The 23,685-nt window shown below is 36.5% G+C and overlaps 1 protein-coding gene across 1 annotated transcript in view; it reads left to right on the forward strand.

Moving 5' to 3' along the window:
- Positions 1–458: 458 nt before the first annotated feature.
- Positions 459–23,685, forward strand: part of LOC148818009 (uncharacterized) — a 29,443-nt gene continuing 6,216 nt past the window's right edge. Inside the window, exons 1-2 of the mRNA XM_088937346.1 lie at positions 459–578; positions 21,561–23,215. Coding sequence (XP_088793472.1) covers positions 21,716–23,215 — 1,500 coding nt within the window. The 5' untranslated portion in view covers positions 459–578; positions 21,561–21,715. The remainder of the gene's footprint in view (positions 579–21,560; positions 23,216–23,685) is intronic.

The following is a 23,685-nucleotide window of genomic DNA, read 5'->3' on the forward strand; positions in this document are numbered from 1 at the left end:
AGGAGAGTGTATAAATACTGCAAGATGGAAATAAAAAGACAGCGCCAATATGAAATGCTACAAGGCCTCAGAACAAGAATAACTATCGTTACCACTGCTTAGAGCAAAATTTTAAAAAATCACAAAAAAATCATGCTAATAACAACAAGTACCCATACTTGTCCACAATGGGATTTCCCTTGCATTCTGAGCTGGTCAGATTCCTGAACACCTTCACAGAATTCCAGCAGGGTGCAGGGGGCTGAAGGCAGCACGGACTGGCCAATCATGAACCACACACCCGGGCACATTCCTGGTTACGGCAAGGTTACTGAGAGCCGTTTCTGGGCAGATTGCCAATACGGGCAGGCAGGCAGTCAGGCATCCTCCCACAATGAGCTTGAGGAGTATCACGACAGAGCCTGGTCTAATTATACACCCAGAGAGAGAGAGCTCAGTCACTGAGGGTGAGCAAGCTAGAGAGAGAGAGGGAGGCTAACTGTATCAAAGCTGGATGTGCCTATTTGCACTGCTCTTGCCCATTCAAATGAAGACGAACGTCCTTCCTTACCACAAGAAAACAGGGCGCAACAGAAAGAGTAAGTGGCTGGTGTTTCTATACTCCTTTATTTTAACATGAACTTGTGTGTCTGTGTTCAGGCTCTTTGAATAGAAACAGAAAGTCCTCTTATGGGTGAGTTTGGAAAAAAACAAAAATTATTCTATTATTCATGCTGCATTTGCATGACCTGAGCAGATAAAGGGTGTATACAGTATTCGCAAGTACAGGTTGAAGCAAGTGCGGGACTCTGATTACTAGTACATTCCAGTATCAGAACAGTGGTCAAAACATAGGAGGGCAAATAATTACTGCTCCCAGCCTGATTTACTAGTAACTACTCCTCTCCAAACAACAGGTTGGAGCTGAAGCTCCCCAAACTGATTGGTCAGTTTGAATGTCCACTGCTTCCCTTTGCCCACTTTTAATTGGGACTGTTTTAGCCCACTAAGTGCACTCTTTCTCTGTGTTGATCTCTGTCAAGCTCTGATCCTGAACACAACAAAACAGATAAAGCTCACTTTTAGGCAAATCTGTTTCTCTCTTCAAAATGAACATGTGGAATTGTGTTTCCTTTACTTAATCTCGTTCACACTTCTATTCCTGCTATGATACAAGAGTCAAGTGTGGAAAGCTGCTTAAGGATTTTTTTTTTGAATTAGTGGATTTCCGATACTCTTGAGTATTGTAATGGGAGTGAGTGTACAGCACAGATTTTCAAATAGTTTACATAATTTAAATAAGTTACACTACAAAACTCACATGTCTGAAATGTATTTCAAGGTGTGCCTATAAAATATATGACTTGTCGTAGTTTAAGGAAGGTCTTCATGTTGAGATAAGAATTTTAAAAGGAACATAGACAATATTTCTTTAGAAAACAAGCTATTATTTGATGGTTTTGTTTATCTTATCAAAGAGGTGCGATCGTTTTCATTGTGCAGAAAGATATTTGTATATTTGCAAAGAATTAAAACCAGCATACAAGAATAATCTGCTCATGACTCAATCTATCCTAAATACTTGTATTTTAAATATGCATGTCTTATTTATAGTTAAATAGAATAAATATAGCATTCAGTCTAGGCCTTCAAAAGCAATACTACTATTTGCAAAGCTGAATTTATCAATAACCCACTTTTCACCTCATATTTAAAAACTAGTCTGATCTAGTCATTTAGTTAGTGGTTTCCGTTCTACTTGTTCAGGTTGATTTCCTTGTTTTGGTGTTTTCATTCAAGGTACAATCTGATCCTTCACTGTGAAGTCATCTCTGCACTGTAATAAGGTGTGAGTGAAGTGGTACATAATACTTGTGATACCATAGAATCCTGGATATCTTAGTCATATCAACCAGCAAACAGGAAAACACTGCATGAAGATGTACTGTGTTCCTTAATGTTGCCCTTTACTATTTGTTAGAATAAAATGCCTTGCATACTCTACTAAAACATATACAATAATACAGTTTACTGCACTTTGTATGATAATTCTTAACATATCTGCTTTTTATTGCTATTATTTCTGTCTTTGGTGCAGTTCTGTCCCACCAATTGCCACATAACTTTTGCAGATTTACAAGTGGCAAATTAGATTTGTAAGAGGGTTAAGACAAAGTCTTCACAACACTTAATATTTTATTACCTTTTTTTTCAAGAAAGCATTCAGTGGTTTTCTGTGTGGGAAAGCATAAACCAAGCCTGTGATCAAGCACAAAAAGTATAAACTAGGATAGTGGAGAAGGAAACACAGAGATGAAAGACATCATGTGATTTCGTGAAATCAAATTTCAAATTTGTGAAAGGCCTTTCTGCATGGAAGCCACGTCAGCCCTTTTAAACTCAGATTCTGTACATTAAAATGCGTGTTAACATGAGGGTGCTGTGACTTTAAGAAATCTATTTTTACAGGAACACACTCATGCATAATGTACTGTGTGTAAATGAGTCAGTGGGTGTTGCTGGTTCACGTAAATCCTGCTGCTAGATGCAGGAGTTCAACAGGGACTGTTAAATCACTTCAGAGTATAGACAGATGGATTTCCTTTTGAAGTGCTTAATTGTTCCAGAACATTGTAAAGCACCAGTCTTACATTTCTCTGATTATTGCTTAATCAACTAAATTAAGCACCACTATGGGAAGGATATGGAAGACAGCCATACAGATGATGACTTCTCAGTTAATCATACATGGTTAATTTTCATTTTATGTTGTGTTGTTTTATGCAATTTTCAAGACTACATAATGCATTTAGTGCTGCTGTAGCTGTAAATTTATCATATGTCTCTGTTCTCTATCATTTTTACCTTTTCTATCTCTGTGGTGCCACTTGAACGTTGCTATGATTTTAACTTACTGTTCTGCTTTTAGAAGCAGAAGAGAATGATCCCCATGATGTGACTTTCATGCACAGAGCAGAGTTTGTATAGCTCGTGTTTCAGATACGCTTCTGTCACAAATTGCAATACAATATGGAAGGGCTGAGATCTCATTCAGCTAAATATCACATAGTGCCTTTAGACTGCAGTTCAGTGCCGGAAAGATTGTATCTGGATTTGGTTTGTCTCTATAAATTCCCCCCAATAATGCTACCAGGCTTAGAAAAGAAAAGACCTGCACAGAGAACAAGAAAATAAATCTGTCAAAAAGCTCAGCTGAAGCGCTTGCATAGTGAGCAACAAAGTGTGAGTGATAGTCTTTTGTATAATTGAAATGAACAGTATTTTAAAAACATTAGAAATTTATAAAAGGAAAAGCATATCCATTGCGCAGTTCATCATGGGTGCTTGCCCTTGAAAAAGGCCTTCGGCAACTCTTCAATAGTATTACATAAATTCTCAGTTACATTAGGAAATATTCCATTCAGTTAGTCTCCAAAATGACACTCCCTGATGTGTGTGTGTGAATGAATGTGTGTCCTCCAATTGACTGGTGCCCTGTCTGGGGTGTGGCCCTGTCTTGTGCCTTTTAATGACCTGTTAGCGTTTGGCTGACTGTGACCCTCTAAGGAGAAAGTGAAGTGAATGTCATTGGTTGGATGAAAAGACATTTCAATTTAAAAATTAAATTTCCACCATATTTAACAGATGAGTTTCAAAGAGTTTTTGCTCCACAGCAAGGTTTGAACCCAGTTGTCTAAAACTAATTACAAATGTTTGAATGTTCAGGTTCATCAGAAGAAGAAAGTCTTGAAATCCTTGCCCGGCTTTAATTTATGAAAGAGAAAAAGTACACAAGAGGCAAAACTCTTTCGGTATTGAACAGTATGAGTCAAGGGGTTTCCATAATTCTGATTCAACCCTGGGGAAAGAAAGAAATTTCACCCGGTAAAGCCAACTTTTCACCTGGTATAGTCTGTGATTAAAAATAAAAGTACACAGAAATATATGAGAAAAACAGCTCTTTTGCTATCTAAAAGGCAAAAGGAAGACGAATTTCAGCAGCGAGCTTTGTGTCAAGTGTTACCTTAGAAAAAGCCTTCATTAGCCCACATAGAGACATACTGTACATATAACCAAAGGTAAGATGAGATAAACCAGTAACGATTAATACAATTTAGCATACTTGTCCTGGTGTATGGAGTGTTAATTGGTGAATAACTTTGCTGGCATTTTAATTGCTATGTGAAGTTAAAGTGAGAGAAGCAAACAGTATAGGCCTTAAAGATCACTGAGCCATAGCAGTCTGCACGATCACACATGGTCTCACAGCTTTGATGTGATAGCCCCTGATTTAGAGCTTAGAAATGTAGAGTGACCTCCTGTAGCTCCTGTCACACTGCTCTATGCCACAGATTACACAGAGCCTTTTCAGTACCTCTCTGCTCCTGTCGATGGTTACTGTTTACTCAGGCTACGTACTTCTTACTCTTGATTCACAGCCGATTAGATTTCCGATTGATTTTATTTTAAGGTTTGGAAAAAAGACCTTCTGTCTGAGCTTGGTGTTGGAGACATATTTGCATTTTCCATTCCCCAGGAATGTTGCTCTTAACAACATTTTTTCCATTATCCTGCTCAAGGCCTGGTCTTGTGCTACTGTTCAGGGCTTTGAAGCACTGTACATTTGTCAAAATGTTCCATTGCCAATTTCCATATTGTTAAGAATTCAAATATGAGGAAGCTAGTTTTGTCTGTAGTTATGAGTTTACTACAATAAATAATAATTAAATCGTATAATAATTAAAAGCATTGCTTTCTCATACTCCCGGACATGAAATACTAAATAACGATGAAGTTAATAACAAACGTTTAGGAGGGATAACAGCATCAGTTCAACTGGCCTCTGCTGTTCTAAACTGTAATCATTCCCGGTGTCGTTTCCTCAACTTAAAAAACTATCAATAATATACATAAGCTCCTTCTTTCCTTCACATTCAGATTTTGCATCCTTCCTCTGCTCAATCTCGACCTGTGCAGCTACCCCTCGGACCACTCCTCTCTCTGTAGGAGGGTCTCAGGCTCCTCGTTCTCCATCCAGGGGGCTGGTCTTCACCACATTTGCAGTGACTGAAGTATTCAACAGACATGTTTTCAAAACACTTAATTCTTGAGTGTTGCTCTTCGTTTTTAATATTACTTAAATGTGTTTTTAGATTTAACCTTTTTATTATTTATTTATTATAATATAGTTATTTCTCTCTTCCTCTCTTGTTGGTCTCTCTGCCAAAAAAGGGTAAATTGCTAAAAATACAGTTTATTTACGATGACTTTATGAGTTTCCCAACAAAAGAGTAATTAAAAACTGATTGAATTCAAAATTAATATTGCTAATACCTTAATATCACTCATGTCATTACTCACATTATTATATTGACAATCTATTTTTTTTACAAACAGTGCATTTGTTCCTTGGTATGCCATACTGCAACAATGATTATTCTGTGTGCCTGATTACATGATTATTCTGATTATTATATTATCTGTGCACCTTAATTTTTTACTTTAAATAGGTATAATGCATTTTTATAATTATTTTCATCCTTACAATTAATGGCTATAACAGCTAAATGTAAACAGTAAGGTTAATTCGTAATTAATAAAATAGAGTTGGCAATGACAAGTAAATACAGTTTAGCAGTGTGTATTACACTTTGATATACATAGCTCTTTGTGCCTGTGGGGTGTTACTTTTAACAAACCTAATATAGTTGAATTTTTGTGCTGCACAACCTGCTGTAAAAGTATAATGTAATTTCACTAAAACCGCTTTAAGCCCAATTTATGCTCAGGACTGGCTTGACAGGGAACTTACCTGGATTGTAATAACAAAAGCATATTCATCCCAAATGACCCCAGAGTTCTTCACACAGAAGAAGAGACCCACTCCACCCACCAGTGAAGTGCAGCACCTATCTGTGCGGCAGCCATTTTCAGCCAACAGCCCCATTACAAAGCAGAGCAGGTGGTGCAGTTAGAAATTCCTTCACTCATAGAATTAATAAGGGAGAAATAGGATCTTTAATGGCCATGTAATTAGGACCTAATTTGAACATTTCCTTGGAAGGACAGAACTTCCCAGAGTACCCCTTTGTGCCCCATTACCACACTGGTGTATTGATTTGGAAATGGTCCAAAGGGATTAGCATCACCTACTGGTCCACCAGCATCCCTTAATCACTTACAGCAACAACCTTGTTTTCCATCCCATCACTGAGAAGGCCTAACCTTGCTAAGTCTCTGAGGTCCAACAAAATCAGACTGCAAGCTGGTAATGATGTTGTTGTATATGCAATAGTGTGATTTGGCACAGTATTTTAACACATTCTAAAAATCTAGATCATCAGTTGATACCTTTCAAATTTCTCCTTAGAGTGTATTCAATTCATCATCATCACATCACGTTTAATAACTGCTCTTCCAGTTCAGAGTCATGGTGGCTTGGAGCGTATCGCAGGAAGTACTGGGCACAAGGCAGGATACACCCTCGACAGGGATCCAGTCCATTACAAGTTCATGTATGGGTACATTTGCAGATGAATAGTTTTTATAACCCCTTTTGCCATTCACGCTGCTCGGGACAGACTAGCACATATTTGCATAAGCTTTGGCCATGCCAGTATGTTGAAAATTTCTGGAGCTGTTCTTTCTCTTCTTACTGTCATTAACGAGGCTTTAAATCCACGGTTGCTACCACTTTGTGACTTCCTCCCGTCTTGATTTCAGTCTTTTAACGAGGAGGATTTTAATAGCTGGATTAACCACAGGCAGTAGCAAGTAGCTGTGGACAGACTGATCTGCTGATGCCAGTCCACATCTGCTTTACATTCATTTGTGGATATTGTCTGACAGAGAGGAGGACTGCACTGAGTTTGCATTGGGTTAACATCAGCATCATCAGTTCCGGGACTGCTGCAGCCATAATCAATTTGTTGCAACTATTCTATGAAAACAATGAATACAAAAATAATGTTGTTTGAAGGCTTGTTAATACATAGAACCTTTTTGACAATGATTTTCTGAACATCAGCATTTGAAACCTAATTAAACCATGCTATTTTGAAACTCGCATATACTGTATACGAAAACAGTTACATGTTAATTGACAATGACAATGACTGCATCCCTAAGGCCTTCTTAAAAGCCTGGTTAAAAATAATAAACCATGTTAAGTTGCATTAAGTTGCTTTTAGCATGTTAAGTTGCATTAAGTCAACACCATCTACAGTATAAAACACTTTTTACCTTCCCCATGCATGTTGCAGAGACTACCATACCATTAGGGTGCTTCAGTGTCAGCTGAATTGATACCTAGAAAAAAACTAAAATTATTATACAACATATTATTTGGTATTATTGCAAGACAAAATGCATTCAAGCCTAAAATGGTTTAACAGAAAACATCAACTGAGTGATGTCCAAGGTGGATCATTGTATTTATTGTTGAAATTTGTTGTTGAGAAGACGCTTTGCCAGAGACAGAAAAGTATGGAAAGCTAAACCTCCCTTGATCTAAATCTATGCCAACATGTTTTCTTTGTTGTAATTATAGAAATGACTCTTCCATAATGACACAAAATGCTTAATCCATGCATCCGTCCATTTTCTAATTGCTTCTTCCAATTCAGGATCAAGAGGGAGCCAGGGCCTATCCTGGCAAGCAATAGGCACAGGGCGGGGTACACTGTGGTTGAGATGCTAGTCCACTGCAGGGCATACAGACACAAGCACAGACACACACGCTCGGGCCAACTTTCCCAGTAGCTAATTGACTTACCAGTACATGTTTGGACTGTGGGTGGAAACCAGAATTACCAGAGGAAACCTACATGACAACGTGGAGAACATACAAACTCCACACAGATAGCACCTCAGGTCCTAATTAAAACACCCAGGGCCCAAGCAGTGCAAGGCACTAATGCTAACCACTGAGCCAAAATGCCACCCTCAAAATACGTAATTAAACACTTTGTGAACTAGAGCTGTAGGTAAAAATATACACTATTGTAAACAGAATAGAGTCTTTTTTGCACTTCTTGACACATTGAAAAACAGTCAATTCAGTGGCACGAGTACTAAATAACATGACTCAATATCTCTTCATTTTATTAACTATTGTTACTGTTGTCAGCAGTAGCAGTAGTATTAACTAAATAAATGAACAGGAAGGTACTATTATTACACAATGTTATTTTTACTCAGAAATAAATTACTCATCTCATCGCATTCCTAAATATAGATGTAGCCAGCTGTTGTTCCCCCTAAATAATTACTAAAAAATGTAGCGTATCTGAAGTGCTATAATGTATTGTTTTTTTATCAGTCATCAATAACTTCAATTCCTTTGCCTTGTCTTCATCTGACTGATCTTTTTACTTGACGTCTAATTCAACACAAAATAATGAATAATATCAATAAATTTCACACTTACAAATTAATATTAATTTCACACTTTGACTAATGCCACGGTATATACTGCTAAACCATTTTTAACCCTTGCTAAACTCTACAAATTCTTTACCATATGAAGCGATGTCAAAGACACTCCAATATTTAATGTAAACTACAAAACAATTTAAAGAATAGAACTAAGGATTCAAAGGAGGTGAATTGCACTGTACGAAAACAAAGTGTGACAAATACTAAAATTATATACACGAGGTTTGAATGATGTATTATGTACATTTTGAACAAAAATCCTGTTTTTTTTTCACTTCTCTTGCTATACAGCTGAAAAAAAAAACTAATATCCAAATGACCATGAAACAAATCTCTCTTTTTGTTTTTCGTTTAGAACCTGGTGTGCAGCACATAGAATCGTTTTCTGTTCGCATCTGTCTGTAAAGCAAAAAGAATCTGAAACATAAACCAGATATTGATTAGCTGTGTGTATTTAACCATTTGCCATCGTAGATACAGAAACACAGACACGTTAATGGAGGGGAGATTCTCAAATGTACAAAAGCAGATGGGGGAGGAGAATCAGAGGAAATGAAAAGTGGAGCACAGTTCTCTGACTCACAGATAAGGGCATAATAAAACTACGTAAAAGATTCACATTTACCCAAATATATCTCTAATTGAGATAATAATATGGTATATGGTAGTTCTGCAATATTAAAAAACAAATAATTGAAGTAACTGTAGTAAGAATGACTGAAGAAGTGGTGTTTGTGACACAGAGAAATTGACTTATGTGTAATTATTGGTGTAATATTTTTAACTGACTTGGTTTAAATCCTTCTTACACAAGAATGCTACCCCTATTTATACCTTAAGGGCTAACATTAGGCTTTTCTTTTTGCATTACACAGTGTATGGGATTTTCTCCGATCTCTGGTAACTGTACTAAGCCTGTTTTAGCCTCTACCAACCTTAAGGAGTTTAGGGGATTATCTTGCATTGTTTTTAAATAGTGCTTTTATCATTACAGCTGGTGGGCTCAAAGGAAGCCATCCATGTAGGGTTATTACTTGTATTTCATGAAAACTCCAGAATCAATTGCTCCCATTTAAAACCACATCACCATTGTGTGTTCAGTCTGCATGGGATGGAAAGTGATATCACAAGATGGAGGTGTTTCACAGCATTGAAAAGAAAAAGAAAATAGGAATGTGACCGCCTTCCATTTCCATCCTTTTTTTGTTGTTAATTACTTATTCAATTCCACAGGTGGAGAAAAAAAATCCACACAGACGCAAAATCCACACAAATCCCAGGGCCCATGGGCTGTGAAACAGTTCCACACCGCCGTGCCACCCCCATCTTCTTTAGTTAAATGAAAAATGTAGTGATCAACATAGATGCCATAAATAAACCTACGTGTTTAGTACCAGTAGGAAGGTCATTTATTATATCACGATTTAGTCATCATGAGAACATTTACAAACAACGGGAGGTTATTCGGCTGGGCAATTTGATTCAGGGATCTCATGTAGCTGTTTCTTGAAAGAAGCCAGAATATCACAAAATGGCTGCGTAGCTTCTTCCACACATTCACATCCCTTTGTACTCCTGTAGTTTCCACCTGTGTCACCTGGTTTGTAGCTGTAGATACTATTAGTTGTAACAGTATAAATTAACTGCATTTGAAATTAACGTATTTATTCAAACTCTGATTGTAGTTTGTCATTCAGATAAAATTCTTCCACTTTTTACTGAGTGAATCTTTTTTTCATGCAACTCTTTCTGTGTATCTCAGGAAAGAAGCGTTCAATAATAGTTGCAAAGGCTTTTCATATCTCTTTTGAGTTTGTAAATTCGATTTGGCTAAGAGTACTCTTCTTAAGTTGTGAATTCTTATTCTTACCAAAATGGACATATTTGTTTTGAATTATTTGGATTAATATAGTTGTCTTAGTATGGAAAATACTCATTGTCTTTTGAATGCCCTAAAGAGGGCACCAATGGCCTAGTGTTAGTACAGTAAATCAGCTCAGCCACATGCCGAAGCCCCTATTATGTTAATAGTTATTTATTTCCACCATACAGAAGCTACAGATTTCTCTTTTCTAGAGGTTTACAATACATTTTTTACCAGCTGCAATTAACCAGATTTTGGGATTTTGGTGGTAGGATAGGCAATAAATAATTAACTTGTATTTCCTGCTCAGTTGTACTTTAATCAGTGCAACTGGATCTTGAATTTTGCTCTTTGTTCTGACCAGTGCCCTATATTAAATAGTTCTGAAGCAAAGTTTTGTATCATTACAAAGGTCTTATGTAATTCATACTGTTTCTCTCTGGTTGATTCACACAAGTACATAGATGCCATTTCTCAGAAGAATCAGGTCACCCTGCCTGTAGCAATGAGTTATTCCATACCAGGTTACAGCAGCATTCCAGGCCCAATTGTAATAGTTCCCAAAACCAGGTTCCTAATATACAATTTGAACATTGTGTTCTACAGCAATATCAATAATAATACATAAAATAATTTAATTGCTTAATAATTATTTACATATGACACTACAAGATGAATTGGAAGAGAAATCACAAATGTTCCATTTCCAGTTTCGTTTTAAAATGAATGCTGTGTGCAACTTTCTGCAACGGGTCTTAACCCCAACCACAGTTAGTACAAAGAAAACAAATTCAAAAATTACAACCCTCATTCAAAAGGATGTCCAGACAAATGGACGCCCAGCCAAGTGAGATGCTGACAGACAGAGTGTCAGTTGACCCACACAGACAAGCACCAACAGCCACTTGCAGAAGATGGGTCATAGATTAACGATTACCACTTCCACTCAGTTATCCAAAAGCTACATGTGAACACTTGCATAACCTTTACCAGTAAGAATGTCACAGAGGAATCCTGCACCTGCACATCTAAGCAAACATCACTTGCAGATTTTTACCCTTCGCTTGGTCTCTTCCAGTTTCCTAAAATGATGGTGATCCTTTCTGAACTGTGTGAAAAGCACGTATGCAGGTTTTGAGTTATCACTAGCAATTCCAAACAAAGCACATATAAGGTTAATGGGTGACAAACTACATAGGCATAAATTAATAAAAATGAAACTGTTTTTGTGTTATTCTTTAGGTTTATAAGGGCACACAGATACTCCTCAACGTATGCAAGATCTTAGTCCATTCATATACTGTAGCTCCTTCACCAGTTCCATCATTATAACACTTAACATCATTCCCTATGAGTCTGTAATGCAATTTATCCAGTTTTAGATCAAAGTAGTTCGTGATGCTTTTATTCTATTACTTGCAGTGTTAATTACAACAGCCTAATAAACACCTTACCTTTACAAAAAGATATGGAAAGGATTTGTGAGCAACCATCCACTCTTGCACAGCAGAGTCAACACTGGGCACCTTCCACCTGGGGCAGTGGTGTAAAACACTTGTTCCACCTGTGAAAAGATTGCGGTGGTGAACTGAATGGCTAAAGCACAGCCTCTCACTGCAACATGACAGCTGCCGTGAGGGCAGGGAGTGAAGAGGACAAGGGAGCACTGAACAATTCTGCCTCAGTGCATGCAGGACGCACAGACGTCTCAGAATTTTTAAGATGCTTCAGTATTTTCAAGGAGGCGGAGCAAACCCTTAGTTAGATCTAAGATGGTAAAGACCTAACTGAGGATACTCTTCAATTTTAAAGCTTTCCTTTATAATTACTAGTTGTTTTTCTTGGAATGTTTCAAATTACCATACAAGATCTAAATTTAATTGTTAAATATGGAGATTTAAACTCTTAAATAGCCTTTTTTCAAATACATATGTCTGAGTAATTTTCTTTATAAGGTATACACAGAATATGTATTCCTATGAAGAACGTACATTGTATATGCACTATTGTAACTATTATTCATATTTCAAATAATTGAATATCAGTATTATAAACTTAAAACAAACACATTTTGCCTTGATCTGCAAAATGAAAGCTGAGCCTACACAGGCAATTATCTACTGAGCCACAAATGGTGGTGTTGAAAGTTTCAAGGAATGAGGTCCTGTGTATTTGTCCTGAAGAGTTGTATACTGCAGCTCCAGAACATACAGATGGATCTTCAGTAGTACACTGCCTTTTTTGCACATGATTATTATATACAGTACAAGCAGTTCTGATTTAATTTCTGTAAATCCTTGATTGCTATTTCTTTTTTGTTTTTTGGTGATCATTGTGATACCAACAGTTTGAAGTCACATATTAGTTTAACCTTATTCTAATAGAACCTGAGTTCTTGGTTCTGACACTTAGAAACATTAACAACAGCTCAGAGAGCTGAGTCTACTGGAGAAGTAAAGTCATCAACAGGAGAGCATAACTGAATGTTTTCAATGTATTTTATAGAACATGAGCATTTTTCTACATCCAATTCTGTCATCCTAAATGAATGAACCGTCCTCCTTTTTATATAAATACTGTCTATGATTTCCTGTTGAATTTAATTACTGTATCATTTAATTGTTATTTTTGTACTTATGAAATGTATTTTGTAGTACATTTTGAACATTAAAATCATTTCTGTATATACATTGTGCTCCGTGTTAAATATTTGTTATTTCGTCTAAAATTGCTTTTAATTAATTTCTTATATAAATGTAAATTTGCTGTTTTCATTATTTTGTCTTAATTTTAAGGACAGCTTTTTTTATTTCTGTGATATAACCATATAACAATTAAAATTCTGACAATGATCTGATATCAAAGGACTGTTTTTTAATATTTTCCTATATGATTTCATTTTTTACCAAGATATCAACTTTTGAGCCTTACACTATCATCATATTTAATTTTAATGACATTGTTTTCATTGAATGATTTTCTATTTTCTTATTTTATGAATTGCCTATAAATGGCTTCAAAGCCTATTTAAAGTACTGACTTGTAGGATAATGTTTTGCATACTGTCTAGGCATTAAATAAATTAAACAGCAACGTATTCAAATTGTTAAACTTTTGAAAATATAAAAAGCCACCATTATATTTAAATTAGACCACAAGTGTCTAAATTGCACCAGAACATCGACCTTTTCCCTGTTTTATTTATTCTGTATGAAATATCTGTGCTGTTTATAGAATAAATAGTTGGAATGCAACTGCTTTCCAACAAGGATTAGTAGTAGTATTATTGAAATTTATTAAGATTTAAAAATGTTAAATATTTGGAATAAGTGCTTCTCTTCAAAGTAACTTAAAGTCTGCTATTAGTATATGTACAGTACTCAACAGAGTAGCATCACAGCTTTAAAAAAAAGTTGAAAATGGACAATGAACTTTTATGTTGTCTGTAAACAAGGATCCTTACTGAACAGTACTGTAGTTTGTTTAGCAGAAATTATATGATTTTTTATAGTACTTTCTGGGTGGAAAGATTAAAAAATAAATAAAATTCAACATGGCGATCACATAAAGTTAAATGTTGTTTTAGTTTTGTTTTTCAGATATATATATTAATTGAAATGGTGATCTGTTATTAATTCCATAGTCTGGTCTGCAACGTAATTACGCGTATATGAAGGACTGGGTTATAGTAAAGTGCAGTAATAAACATGACTTCATGAGAAAAAGGCATTATCTTCAGGCTATTTAAACATATGTACTGTAAAGCACTCAACTTTGTCCCATTCAGTAAGAACTGTATTACTATCACAATCAGAACATTCAGACTGTTTCAAAATGAGAAGAAAAAACAGATTTTCTTTTCACAAATGTGTGAAGACAATATCAGGTATTCATTATTTTACATAAGCAACTGTGAAAGATGACTCCCCTGAATTTTAATTTTAAATTATTTCCTGTTTTTCACTTTTTATATGAATTTCAGGGTGAGGGTGCTTCTCAGACTCTTCATGCTCGCAGAAAACTTCCACTGCACATGCATGTAGATTTCTGAGGTTGTCAGATGTTGATAACTACAGGCATTTAGTCAATAAACCAATTCAGCACAATAAAGTCCAGGGATGGACAGAAGAGATATCTGGAAATTGAAGATTAATTTTCAATAGATCAAGAATGAGATATTTTTAAAAGGTAAAAAACAGTAAAATAAGACAAATATGCATGTGGAATTGTCATTGCTCTGTAATATATCCGAATTACTTTATAGTTATTATTTTGGTTTCCAGACAAAACCAAATAACTGAAATATTAACTATATAAAGAAAGCCATGACGATAAATTCTGCTGTGTCTTTGCTATATTACTGGTGCTGGGAATACTTAAGAAAATAAATGACTAAATAAAAGAATTGCAGGCGCAAACATAATTCAGCGTATCAAGACAAAATCTTTTCTTCATTCCTTTTTGATTATAGATTTCTGGTGCTTTTCCATTGAAGATCAATCTAATCATTTATCTGAGCTTCACACTCACGTTTCTTTTGCCCTTAATTAATTGAGCTGTGATAGCTGACTTTGGTGCACCATTCTGCACATGCACATGTCTGCTTGAAAAAATACTTACGCATTCAAGTGTTTTCATATTCCTAATAGTCAGCACTCATAAAGCTTGAAAGCAAAGATAACAGTAAAGATAACTGGCTGCTTCATCTTTTAATGGTGCTGTTTTATATACTTGATTGTTTTTCATTCCTTTCCATAATGGATTTTTATTGTTTAACCCTTTATTTGGCATACCCTTCAATAATTATAAGTTGTGACTACTTCAGTCTATCTATGTTACCAAAGAACTAGATTCAATGTCTGCGCTTTTTATTAATAATTCAGAAACAGTGTTTCCTTTATACATAATTTGATGGATGGATGATCTGAACTTATATAAATATCCTGTACACAAAATGCTGTTATGTTTGGTTGGCTTAATATTTTTTTTCTATTTTGTCAGCTGGTTTAGGCCACCACTGTCTTCACTGTCATTCGTCTTTTAACAGTGTGGTTTAGAGTTGGTATGTTACTATTCTCTTCTTTGATCACTTTATATGTTTGCTTTTAAAAAAAGTTCTCAATTATGTTATGATCCTTTCCATTTTGAGTGTAACGACAAGATTTTTAAAACTTTAAGAAATTTCATAACTTTTTCTGCTGTAATTTCTTTACTTTGGGATCCTAATTAAAGTCACACTTTGAGTCTCATTGCAACAAAAAAGTGAAAAACATCTGTAATATTTCATTACTAAAAGGAAAGAAGAATAAAAAAATGTCAGCACAACATTTTAGTCCCTATGTTGGATAAAAACTTAATAATTTGTCACTGGTAAAGCTATTGCATCTACCAACGATTTTTTTAAATACAAAATTAAATCTTACCCTGAAATAGTGCATATATGGAAAAACCTCTATAATGTCTGCTTGTAAAACTGAACTTACTTCAACCCAAAACACTGAACACTGCTAAAAAGGCCATTTACATGCAACTATTTTTAAATATTGATATAGCACAAAGTATGTTTAAAACTCAGGTTTGCTGGAAGTGTCTTACTAGAAGAGAAGCTTAATGCACTAACACGACTCTCAAGGTTCATCTGGCCTTGACTCTAATTAACAATTTGTCTAACTTACAACCACAAAACCGTAGTGCAGTTTCCACAGCGTGCTCTCAATGCAAGGCAAGATGTGGATATGCATCATGCCAGTAGATATTTTACATGCTTCATATCATATCACTTATGCATTGCACAGCTGTGTTCGAAATCACATTCATTTAAGGATTCAAATTAGCATTATATTGATTTACAGAAGCACACTAATTTCACACACACAACATGCTCTGCTGTTGACTCTCAGATCTACCGGTAGTTATAAAATTAGCTGTTTTTGAGTCCTCCCAGCAAACCCACTGGTATAATGGCCCCACCCCCAAAATATTACTTAGTATTATTTCTATGTGTGATGTTTTTCTTTCTGTCTTTATCATAAACAGAAGACATATACCATGTAAAAAGAATATCTGTGTTCTGGAGACATGAGTCTAGAGACTCTGGACAGCAATGGAGCTCTACAGAACTGGGTGTGAATATTTGAAGGAGGGAGAATTTGCTGAAGAGAAAAAACACAATCAGACCAAGCAGTAAACAACACAAAAAAAGCAAGTGGGTGAGACAGTGGTGGGCTTTATACTGAGAAAAGAATACATGCAGAAATTTCAAAAAGGTTAACTTGTTCAAGCTCAGCAAGCCTGTCTCTGTCTTGTCTTATACATCACAGTGTTAAGACTTTTTACAGAAGCTCATATCCTGTAATCCAAAAAAAAAACATTTTTTGTGATTGCTTGTGTTTAATGTTTTTCTAAAGTGCATCGTTTATTAATATACATGCTAAAAAGGCCATCGAGATAAGGCCGACTGAAAACACACTACCCCAGAATGACATGGCGAGTCTCATGAGTGCTGTGAAGTTTGGGTTTGAGTCAGCAGGTAGAGGCTGGGGGATGGTGTGGGCTGAGTCTGGTTTCAGCAGCACTCTGTGTTCATATGGGACATAACTTCATTGTCTCCATGACATGTGGAAGCCTGCAGCCTTTTTTTTAAAAAGTACTTTTAATTTATATATATATCTGTGCCTCCCCTTGGCCGTGCTGCCCTTTCTAAGTGAGTAATGGCGAGTGGGTGTTAGCAACCGGCCTGGTATTGTGGCGATGTGGAGCTGACGTGGTCCTGATGGCATGGTAAATTACTTGCAATTACTCACTTCCTAGGACATGTGTGCAAGCTCGAGTCAGATCTGTAGGTAGAGTACAGACACAAACTTTCACTCATAGCTAGGGGTTACTTTACATTGTTGGTCAACGTTTTATAGACAGTAGATTTCATTTTACATGAATTTGCATGCATGCACAAGTCGGAATAGGGGGCTTGTCTTTTAGGTGGACCTCATGCATGTGTGTGTGATTCAACTCTGACCATGTGGAATAAAATGGGAAGACTTCAAAGGACTAGACCGAGATCTTGAGCAAAGGTCAGTCATTAACAATTGAAGATATTGCTATGAGCCCTGGAATCTTCTAAATTCCATGTTAAATAAACTGAGCAGTTTGCTTTGTATAATACTTGAACTCCTCAACTCAGAAAAGCTGTTACATTGGTGTATATGTATATGTATATGAATGGAACAAAAGAGCTTTATTGGTAATTCTCAAGAGTGCAGTGCTACGAAAAACACCTGAAGGGAGGGGCACACACAATGTGTCACACAATTGTGAGATAGAACATTTTTAGTTTTAGCAGATTTGGAACACAATTGTTATCTGATCATTTTATTGATTAATTTGTTCCTCTTGCTGTTTTTGTTTGGTAACCTGATAAAGATAAATGTATGATAAAGATTTTATCATGGCTGGATTTACTTGTGCTCATTTATATTTTTCAGAATTAAGAGTTTGTTTACCTAACATTCTTAACTACTTATGATACCAGAGACATTTGTAGTTAGGTGACTGAGACTGAAAAAGTAAGTACTATATAGAACCTACAACTAAGAAGCTGCTTCTACTTCTAGATTTTTGCTTTACTTAAACAGTAAATTGCTAGGTACGATCCGCAATGTTTTAAATGTAGTTTATTATTTTCATAAAAGCTCAAAGAGAGGTTTATTCTTTTTCTCAGAAAGAATGCAGGCTTTACTTTTCATTCTTTGATAGAATCATGTGCAGAAACTGAATGTAAGTGAATTCAAGTGAATGCAAGCATTTGCTCTTTAATTATTATATGCTTATCAGCATACTTCACAGAGCTAATTAATTAGTTACCACTGTTTCTACATTATTTGAAGTAAGTTTTAAGAAGTCAAGGTCAATGACATTCCACGTGCGAAACCAGTTACTTTCCTGCATTTAAGAAATATGATCATTTTAAAAAGAATAAACAACAAAGGTTTTAATATCTTTTTTCCTTTACCTTTTTGGTTTGTTGTGTATTCTTAGAAGGATATTTATGATGCAAGCTAACAGTAAATGTGTTTCTGATCACAACACAACCATCACAGTCATTACAGTAATGTTGCTTTGTCTTTTGCAAAATGTGTTTCTTAAAACATCTGTATTACATCATTTGTATCAAATTTAATGAGAAAGGCTTATATATATATATGTTTCTCATCTAATGAGTTTCACTTGTTTTAAAACAATGCACCTGTATTTATTTGCACACTATGTTAATCATTTTACCTGCCTTTTACCTACTACTATCAGAACATACATTTCTAGCAAAAGTTAAGAACATACTCTGCTGTCACAAAGCCTAAAATGTTTCTAGTGATAATGCAGAAGTATTTGTTAGTAGAATACTTTGAGTTGTGCTGACAAAATGGTTAGACGTTCTGCTCTTTATTTTTTAGAAAATTGAAAATCCATTACATTAGTCTGTCTAGGATCTGTTTATGATTTCGTGTTTGAACGTGTATTAAAGTAGGCTCTCTGTTCCTAGAAATAATTGCTATATGAGTGCAAAGTTCCCTACCCTGCTTATGGTTTCCTCACAGATAATAGCTACAGAAATAGCAAGCATATAGGAACAAATTATACAGTAATACACCAGAATCTGCTCTGTAACAGCCATTCTAAATTGATGTTATTCATCATTAATGGTCTTTCTGTTGCAAATAACGTTAATGGTCTTTCTGTTGCAAAACGAATAGATTCCTGTGTGTAGATAGATTTCTATGTGTAAATAGATTAATAATTGAATGGATTTTACTATTACTAGTAAGGAGAGAAAGTGTCTTTGTGCCTCACAGTAACTAGTAGTTTTCAAGACCTTTTGAAATAGGCACATTGACTATAGATACACTACAGTGGAAGTTTCAATGTAATAAGTTGTGTTAACTGTAATGATTATTTTATGTAACCTCTTGTTTGGAGGGACAATATACCACTTTCACTTTTCTAATTCTCATTTAATTTGGTTTTAAAACTTATTGTACAATACTAGCTAAAACAATTCAGAGGACAAATATAGGGTGGATTAAATAAATCCGTATAATTGTTAAAAACAATTAACTAATGGAGATTTAGGGGCATTAGCAAAATTCTTTGTGAAAAATACAGCTGAGACTGATTATTTTAAATTGAGAAAGCCTTTTTAAGCTCATCGTTAAAAAGAATACTTGCATTTCAAATCCTTCTTGCTCCTCCATTACATCTTTTCATTGTAACAGTTGCCTTTCTGTGCTAATGCTAATTTTTAAGCCAAGCTTCCAATCAGAATGAAGTATGAGTATTTAGTGTGATGAAAACAGTCGTACTGGCACTATGAAAAAACATGATTTCATTGTATGAAAAGCTGAATTATTTTTGGAGAGGAAAACCCCCTTGAATACATTTCCACTAAACAGTTAAAACAGTTTTACCGTTACAAATATGTGAAAATCTCTTCATCAAGTGTGTTTCACTTAATGCGAGTTAAACATGTTCCATTGTCAGGTACTTTTCACAGGGATTTTCTTTCTTTTTTAAAAATTCTAATAACAGAGCTTCAATCTATTATATGATCCTGGGAAGTTTTGTTTAAAGAAAAACACAACTTTCAGCTAAATGAACTCATTCCGAAGTCTGAAGTGATTAGAACATAAATTTTCCTTTACATAGCTGGATTAATCAAGAATTACTGGTGTCTATAATTATTTCTTTATACTTTGCAAATGCTTTAGGTGTTTTGTATTAGTACTGTGTGTATTTTGTTGTCACTGTCTCCATGCTTCTTATAAATAATGAAGCATACTAAAGTTGGTTTAAAATAAAAAAGGCTTTTCATACAGGATGAAAAGTACACTGTATTTATTCCTGACCTCCTTGTATCTAAAAAAAGAAATAAGTAGCTGAATTGCCCAATCATGCAATAGTTTTCTGCCATGGGCTAATGTCCACCTGGAGTCAGGCAAACTAGAATGCTCCTCCTGCCACCATTACCAGCTTTCCAGGCATGATTAACAATGGCATGAACCCAAAGAATACAAGATTTCAAGCTGGGAACCCTGGGTTAATTAGGCATCAAGGGAGACCTTCATGAGTCCAGACAAGTGTACAATGAACACCTACTGCTGTTCTGACAGTACAGACAATGGATCTGTTAACCTGAAGTTCTGCTTTAACTATTTTATAAATAATGGAGGCATTAATTTTAATAATTACAGACTTCAATCTGGTTTCAGAGATACATCATGTGTCATTATTGAAATGGGTTTCTTAACAGTTGGTTTTCCATCTCAAAAAACTTTACAGCTTGCTCTAGAATCAAGCAAGCTGTTCACTTCTACCAAGAACTGTTCACTTCTACCTTATAAAGTTATCTAGTACAAAAGCTACTTGATATATATGATGCCTTGCTTGCCTTGCAAAGCACTAAGGAAATATAAACAATCAAGAAGAGAGAGAAATGCAAGCCAGAGTTAATTTAAATTATCCGGCCATTCTCAAAACTGTACATATTGTGGTTTAATTATAGTCCTAAAGTCAAACCAGTTTCAATCAGGGAATATTTGGATTTTTGTGAAAAAATTGCCTCCGGCCTCCCTGTATATACTTTGTTTCCATATTAGCCATTTCTTGCCCGTAAAAGTTTAAAAGTTTCCAGAATTCAGTGTGACTAAACTCGATATATTCTTGAAGGAAAGAAAAGACGTTCCATGTTCCTCTCCGTAACACTCACATCAGCACCCCCCTACTTTAGTCCATATTAAATCAAGGGCAATTGAATGTGTTGAACAAGATATCATCGTTTCATCAAGAAGCCTGCCGTTCAGAAGTGGGTCATCTTACAAATATATCTTACAGGTATATTTACCAACTAAAAATGCTGTTTGGTCTCAAAAAGGTTATTTCTTATTGTATAGTCTTTCTATCTACAGTAACTTGACTGCTGGCTGTTTGCAAAGTACCTTTATTTGTAGTACAGAACGATTCCTGTAGTTGGACTACATTTAATCTTTTTCCAGCAGGTGTAGTTCTTTGTTGCCTTGTTTTTTCACATGAAGTATGATGAAGAGCTTAAACAGGTCGGTTTTCCTATTAGTACTACAGCTATTAAGCAAAGTGGCTTTGAACCTTTCTATTTGTGTATTTAGAGAATACTTTAACCTTAAGAACAAAAACTTCTCACTGAGTATTTGTACTTTCTCAAACCCGGAAACCGGTTCTTTATTAGTAATTTGGTTTTCTTATTATTTCTGTACAGGTGAGTAGCCAATCAGTGCAGAGTGACCCTTGGCCAATCAGTGATGCTGTGCTACAGAACGAGCGTTTCTTTGAACCCTTGCTTCTCCGAAGAGGCCCATGTGACCTAAACAGCCTGACCAGAGGGGGAGCACAGGCTTCTGCAAAGACGCCCAAATGACTTCAGCTCCAGATCGTGGCAAAGAATGCCTTCCGCCGAAGAAAAGGGAATTCCAAGCCTCGAGACAGAGCTCGTCTGAGCAGCACCCGAAGGATGACTTCAAGCAGCCTCCACCCTACAGAAACCGAACTGGGGCGAAATTAACAGACAGCAAAGAACCAGCCAAAGGACCTCTGCTGGCCTCACATTACAGTAAAGATCTGCTGCCACCACCTCCACCACCACCACCTAAGTTTATACCGCCTGATTGGACGTTGCAGTGGCCTATCTCCTTTTTCTCCCCACAGCAAGACCAGTTTAGCTCTAGCCAGGTTGGAGACAAGCTTAGCTCAAGCTCACCAACTTGGAGGGAGCAGTGTGCAAGGTCTGTGGACCCTGCCGACTCCAGCCTCAATCACTTGAGATGGAAACACAAACCCGGTCAAGTGATGCTCCACCAAACCAGAGGACCTAGTTCATACCATTCTGGCTTTGTTGCAAGTACAAAGGATAATTGGGGATGCCTGAATCTGGGCAAGCAGACGTTAGGTCCCTCTGTCCTGTCACCTGGACCCCACTTCTCCCAGCAATCGGCTTATCCAAGAGATCGCATTCACGACAACAGGAAGTACTTCGCAGCAAAGGAGGTCAATGGCCTCGATGGGAGGGACAGCAGGCATGAGCACATCCGCAGGTCAATGCACAGCCAAGAGTCTGACTACCACAGCAAGACGGAGTTCACGGTCTCTCACGGTGGCTACACCAATGGAAAGAGAAGACACCTGGGAGATCAGAAATGCCTGGCTGTGGTGTCAGCTAAAGACAGTCAGCCACTGGAAGTCCCTAAAGCACATTCCCCGCAGCAGGACAAGGATTCTTGCATCACAGTTAATACACTTTCAGCTGCAGCTACAGAAAAAAGGAGAGTCAATCACGAAGAACGGAATGCCTCCAGCTCCATGAACTCCATGGGCAGAGCTCACATTTATTATGCCGTTCCGTCTCTGTATCCTGCTGCTCTGCAGGCACCAATAGCTTATCCAATTTACAGTCACCCTGGGCAGGTAATGGCTTTCGGACTGGAGACAGAAGCAGCACAGAAAATGGTGATCTCAGGACTCTCTCCCCTAGACAGGAATGTGGAAATGATGAGAAGGGGAAGATCACTCAGCCACAGTTTGGATCACTCTTCTGGAGCGCCTATTGACTACTCTTGTTCCTCGCCGGCGGGGTCTCGTTCACAGTCTTCTGCCACAGCCACCTCCAAGCCCTCTCCCACTTCCTCTCCTGCTCCACATTCACCCCTGGTCCTGACGCACTTCACGAAGGGGTCCCTCATTCAGCTGAGCACCGGCGAGCTGAAGAATGTGGAGGACCTGCAAACGGAGGATTTCCTGCGCTCTGCATCTGTGAGCCCCGAGTTTCACCTGAGCTTCTGCACTGTCCAGCACATCTCCCCCAGCCCCAGCCAGGGCTGTGCTCACCTTCAAGTGCTGCTAGGGGATCAGAAAGTACAGGTAGGCTTTGAGGGAGATCTGTGAGCTGTCATACTACAGTAAAACAGATTAGTATCTATGAAACATTTCAATGTTAAATTTATAACACTTGTTAGTAATAAAATATAGGACTATATAATATAGCACTGGTTAGAAAAATAAAGGACACACAAACTCAGAGTTTTACAAAATAAAAAAGAACAACCTAAAGGGATTCTTAGCTTAGCAAGGATAAACAGTATGTAATTCTTCAATGTCAACGATGGCTTTTTTTCCTTTCAGAGAATAAACAGTTGTAAAACACTGTTGAACAGCCAATATTTTATCAATATGGCCCTCAACACTACTGAGATCAATTTTAGCCAAAATCTTGCATTCATATAAATCCCAGGGAAAGGGGATTAAAACCAGGGGTTTCCACTTTAATAGAGCTGAAGTGATACAACGAACAGACTAGTGAATATTTGATATCTCATTCTCTTATATTCACA

Source organism: Atractosteus spatula, chromosome 19, assembly GCF_055471065.1.
Source record: "Atractosteus spatula isolate fAtrSpa1 chromosome 19, fAtrSpa1.hap1, whole genome shotgun sequence".
Lineage (NCBI taxonomy): Eukaryota > Metazoa > Chordata > Actinopteri > Semionotiformes > Lepisosteidae > Atractosteus > Atractosteus spatula.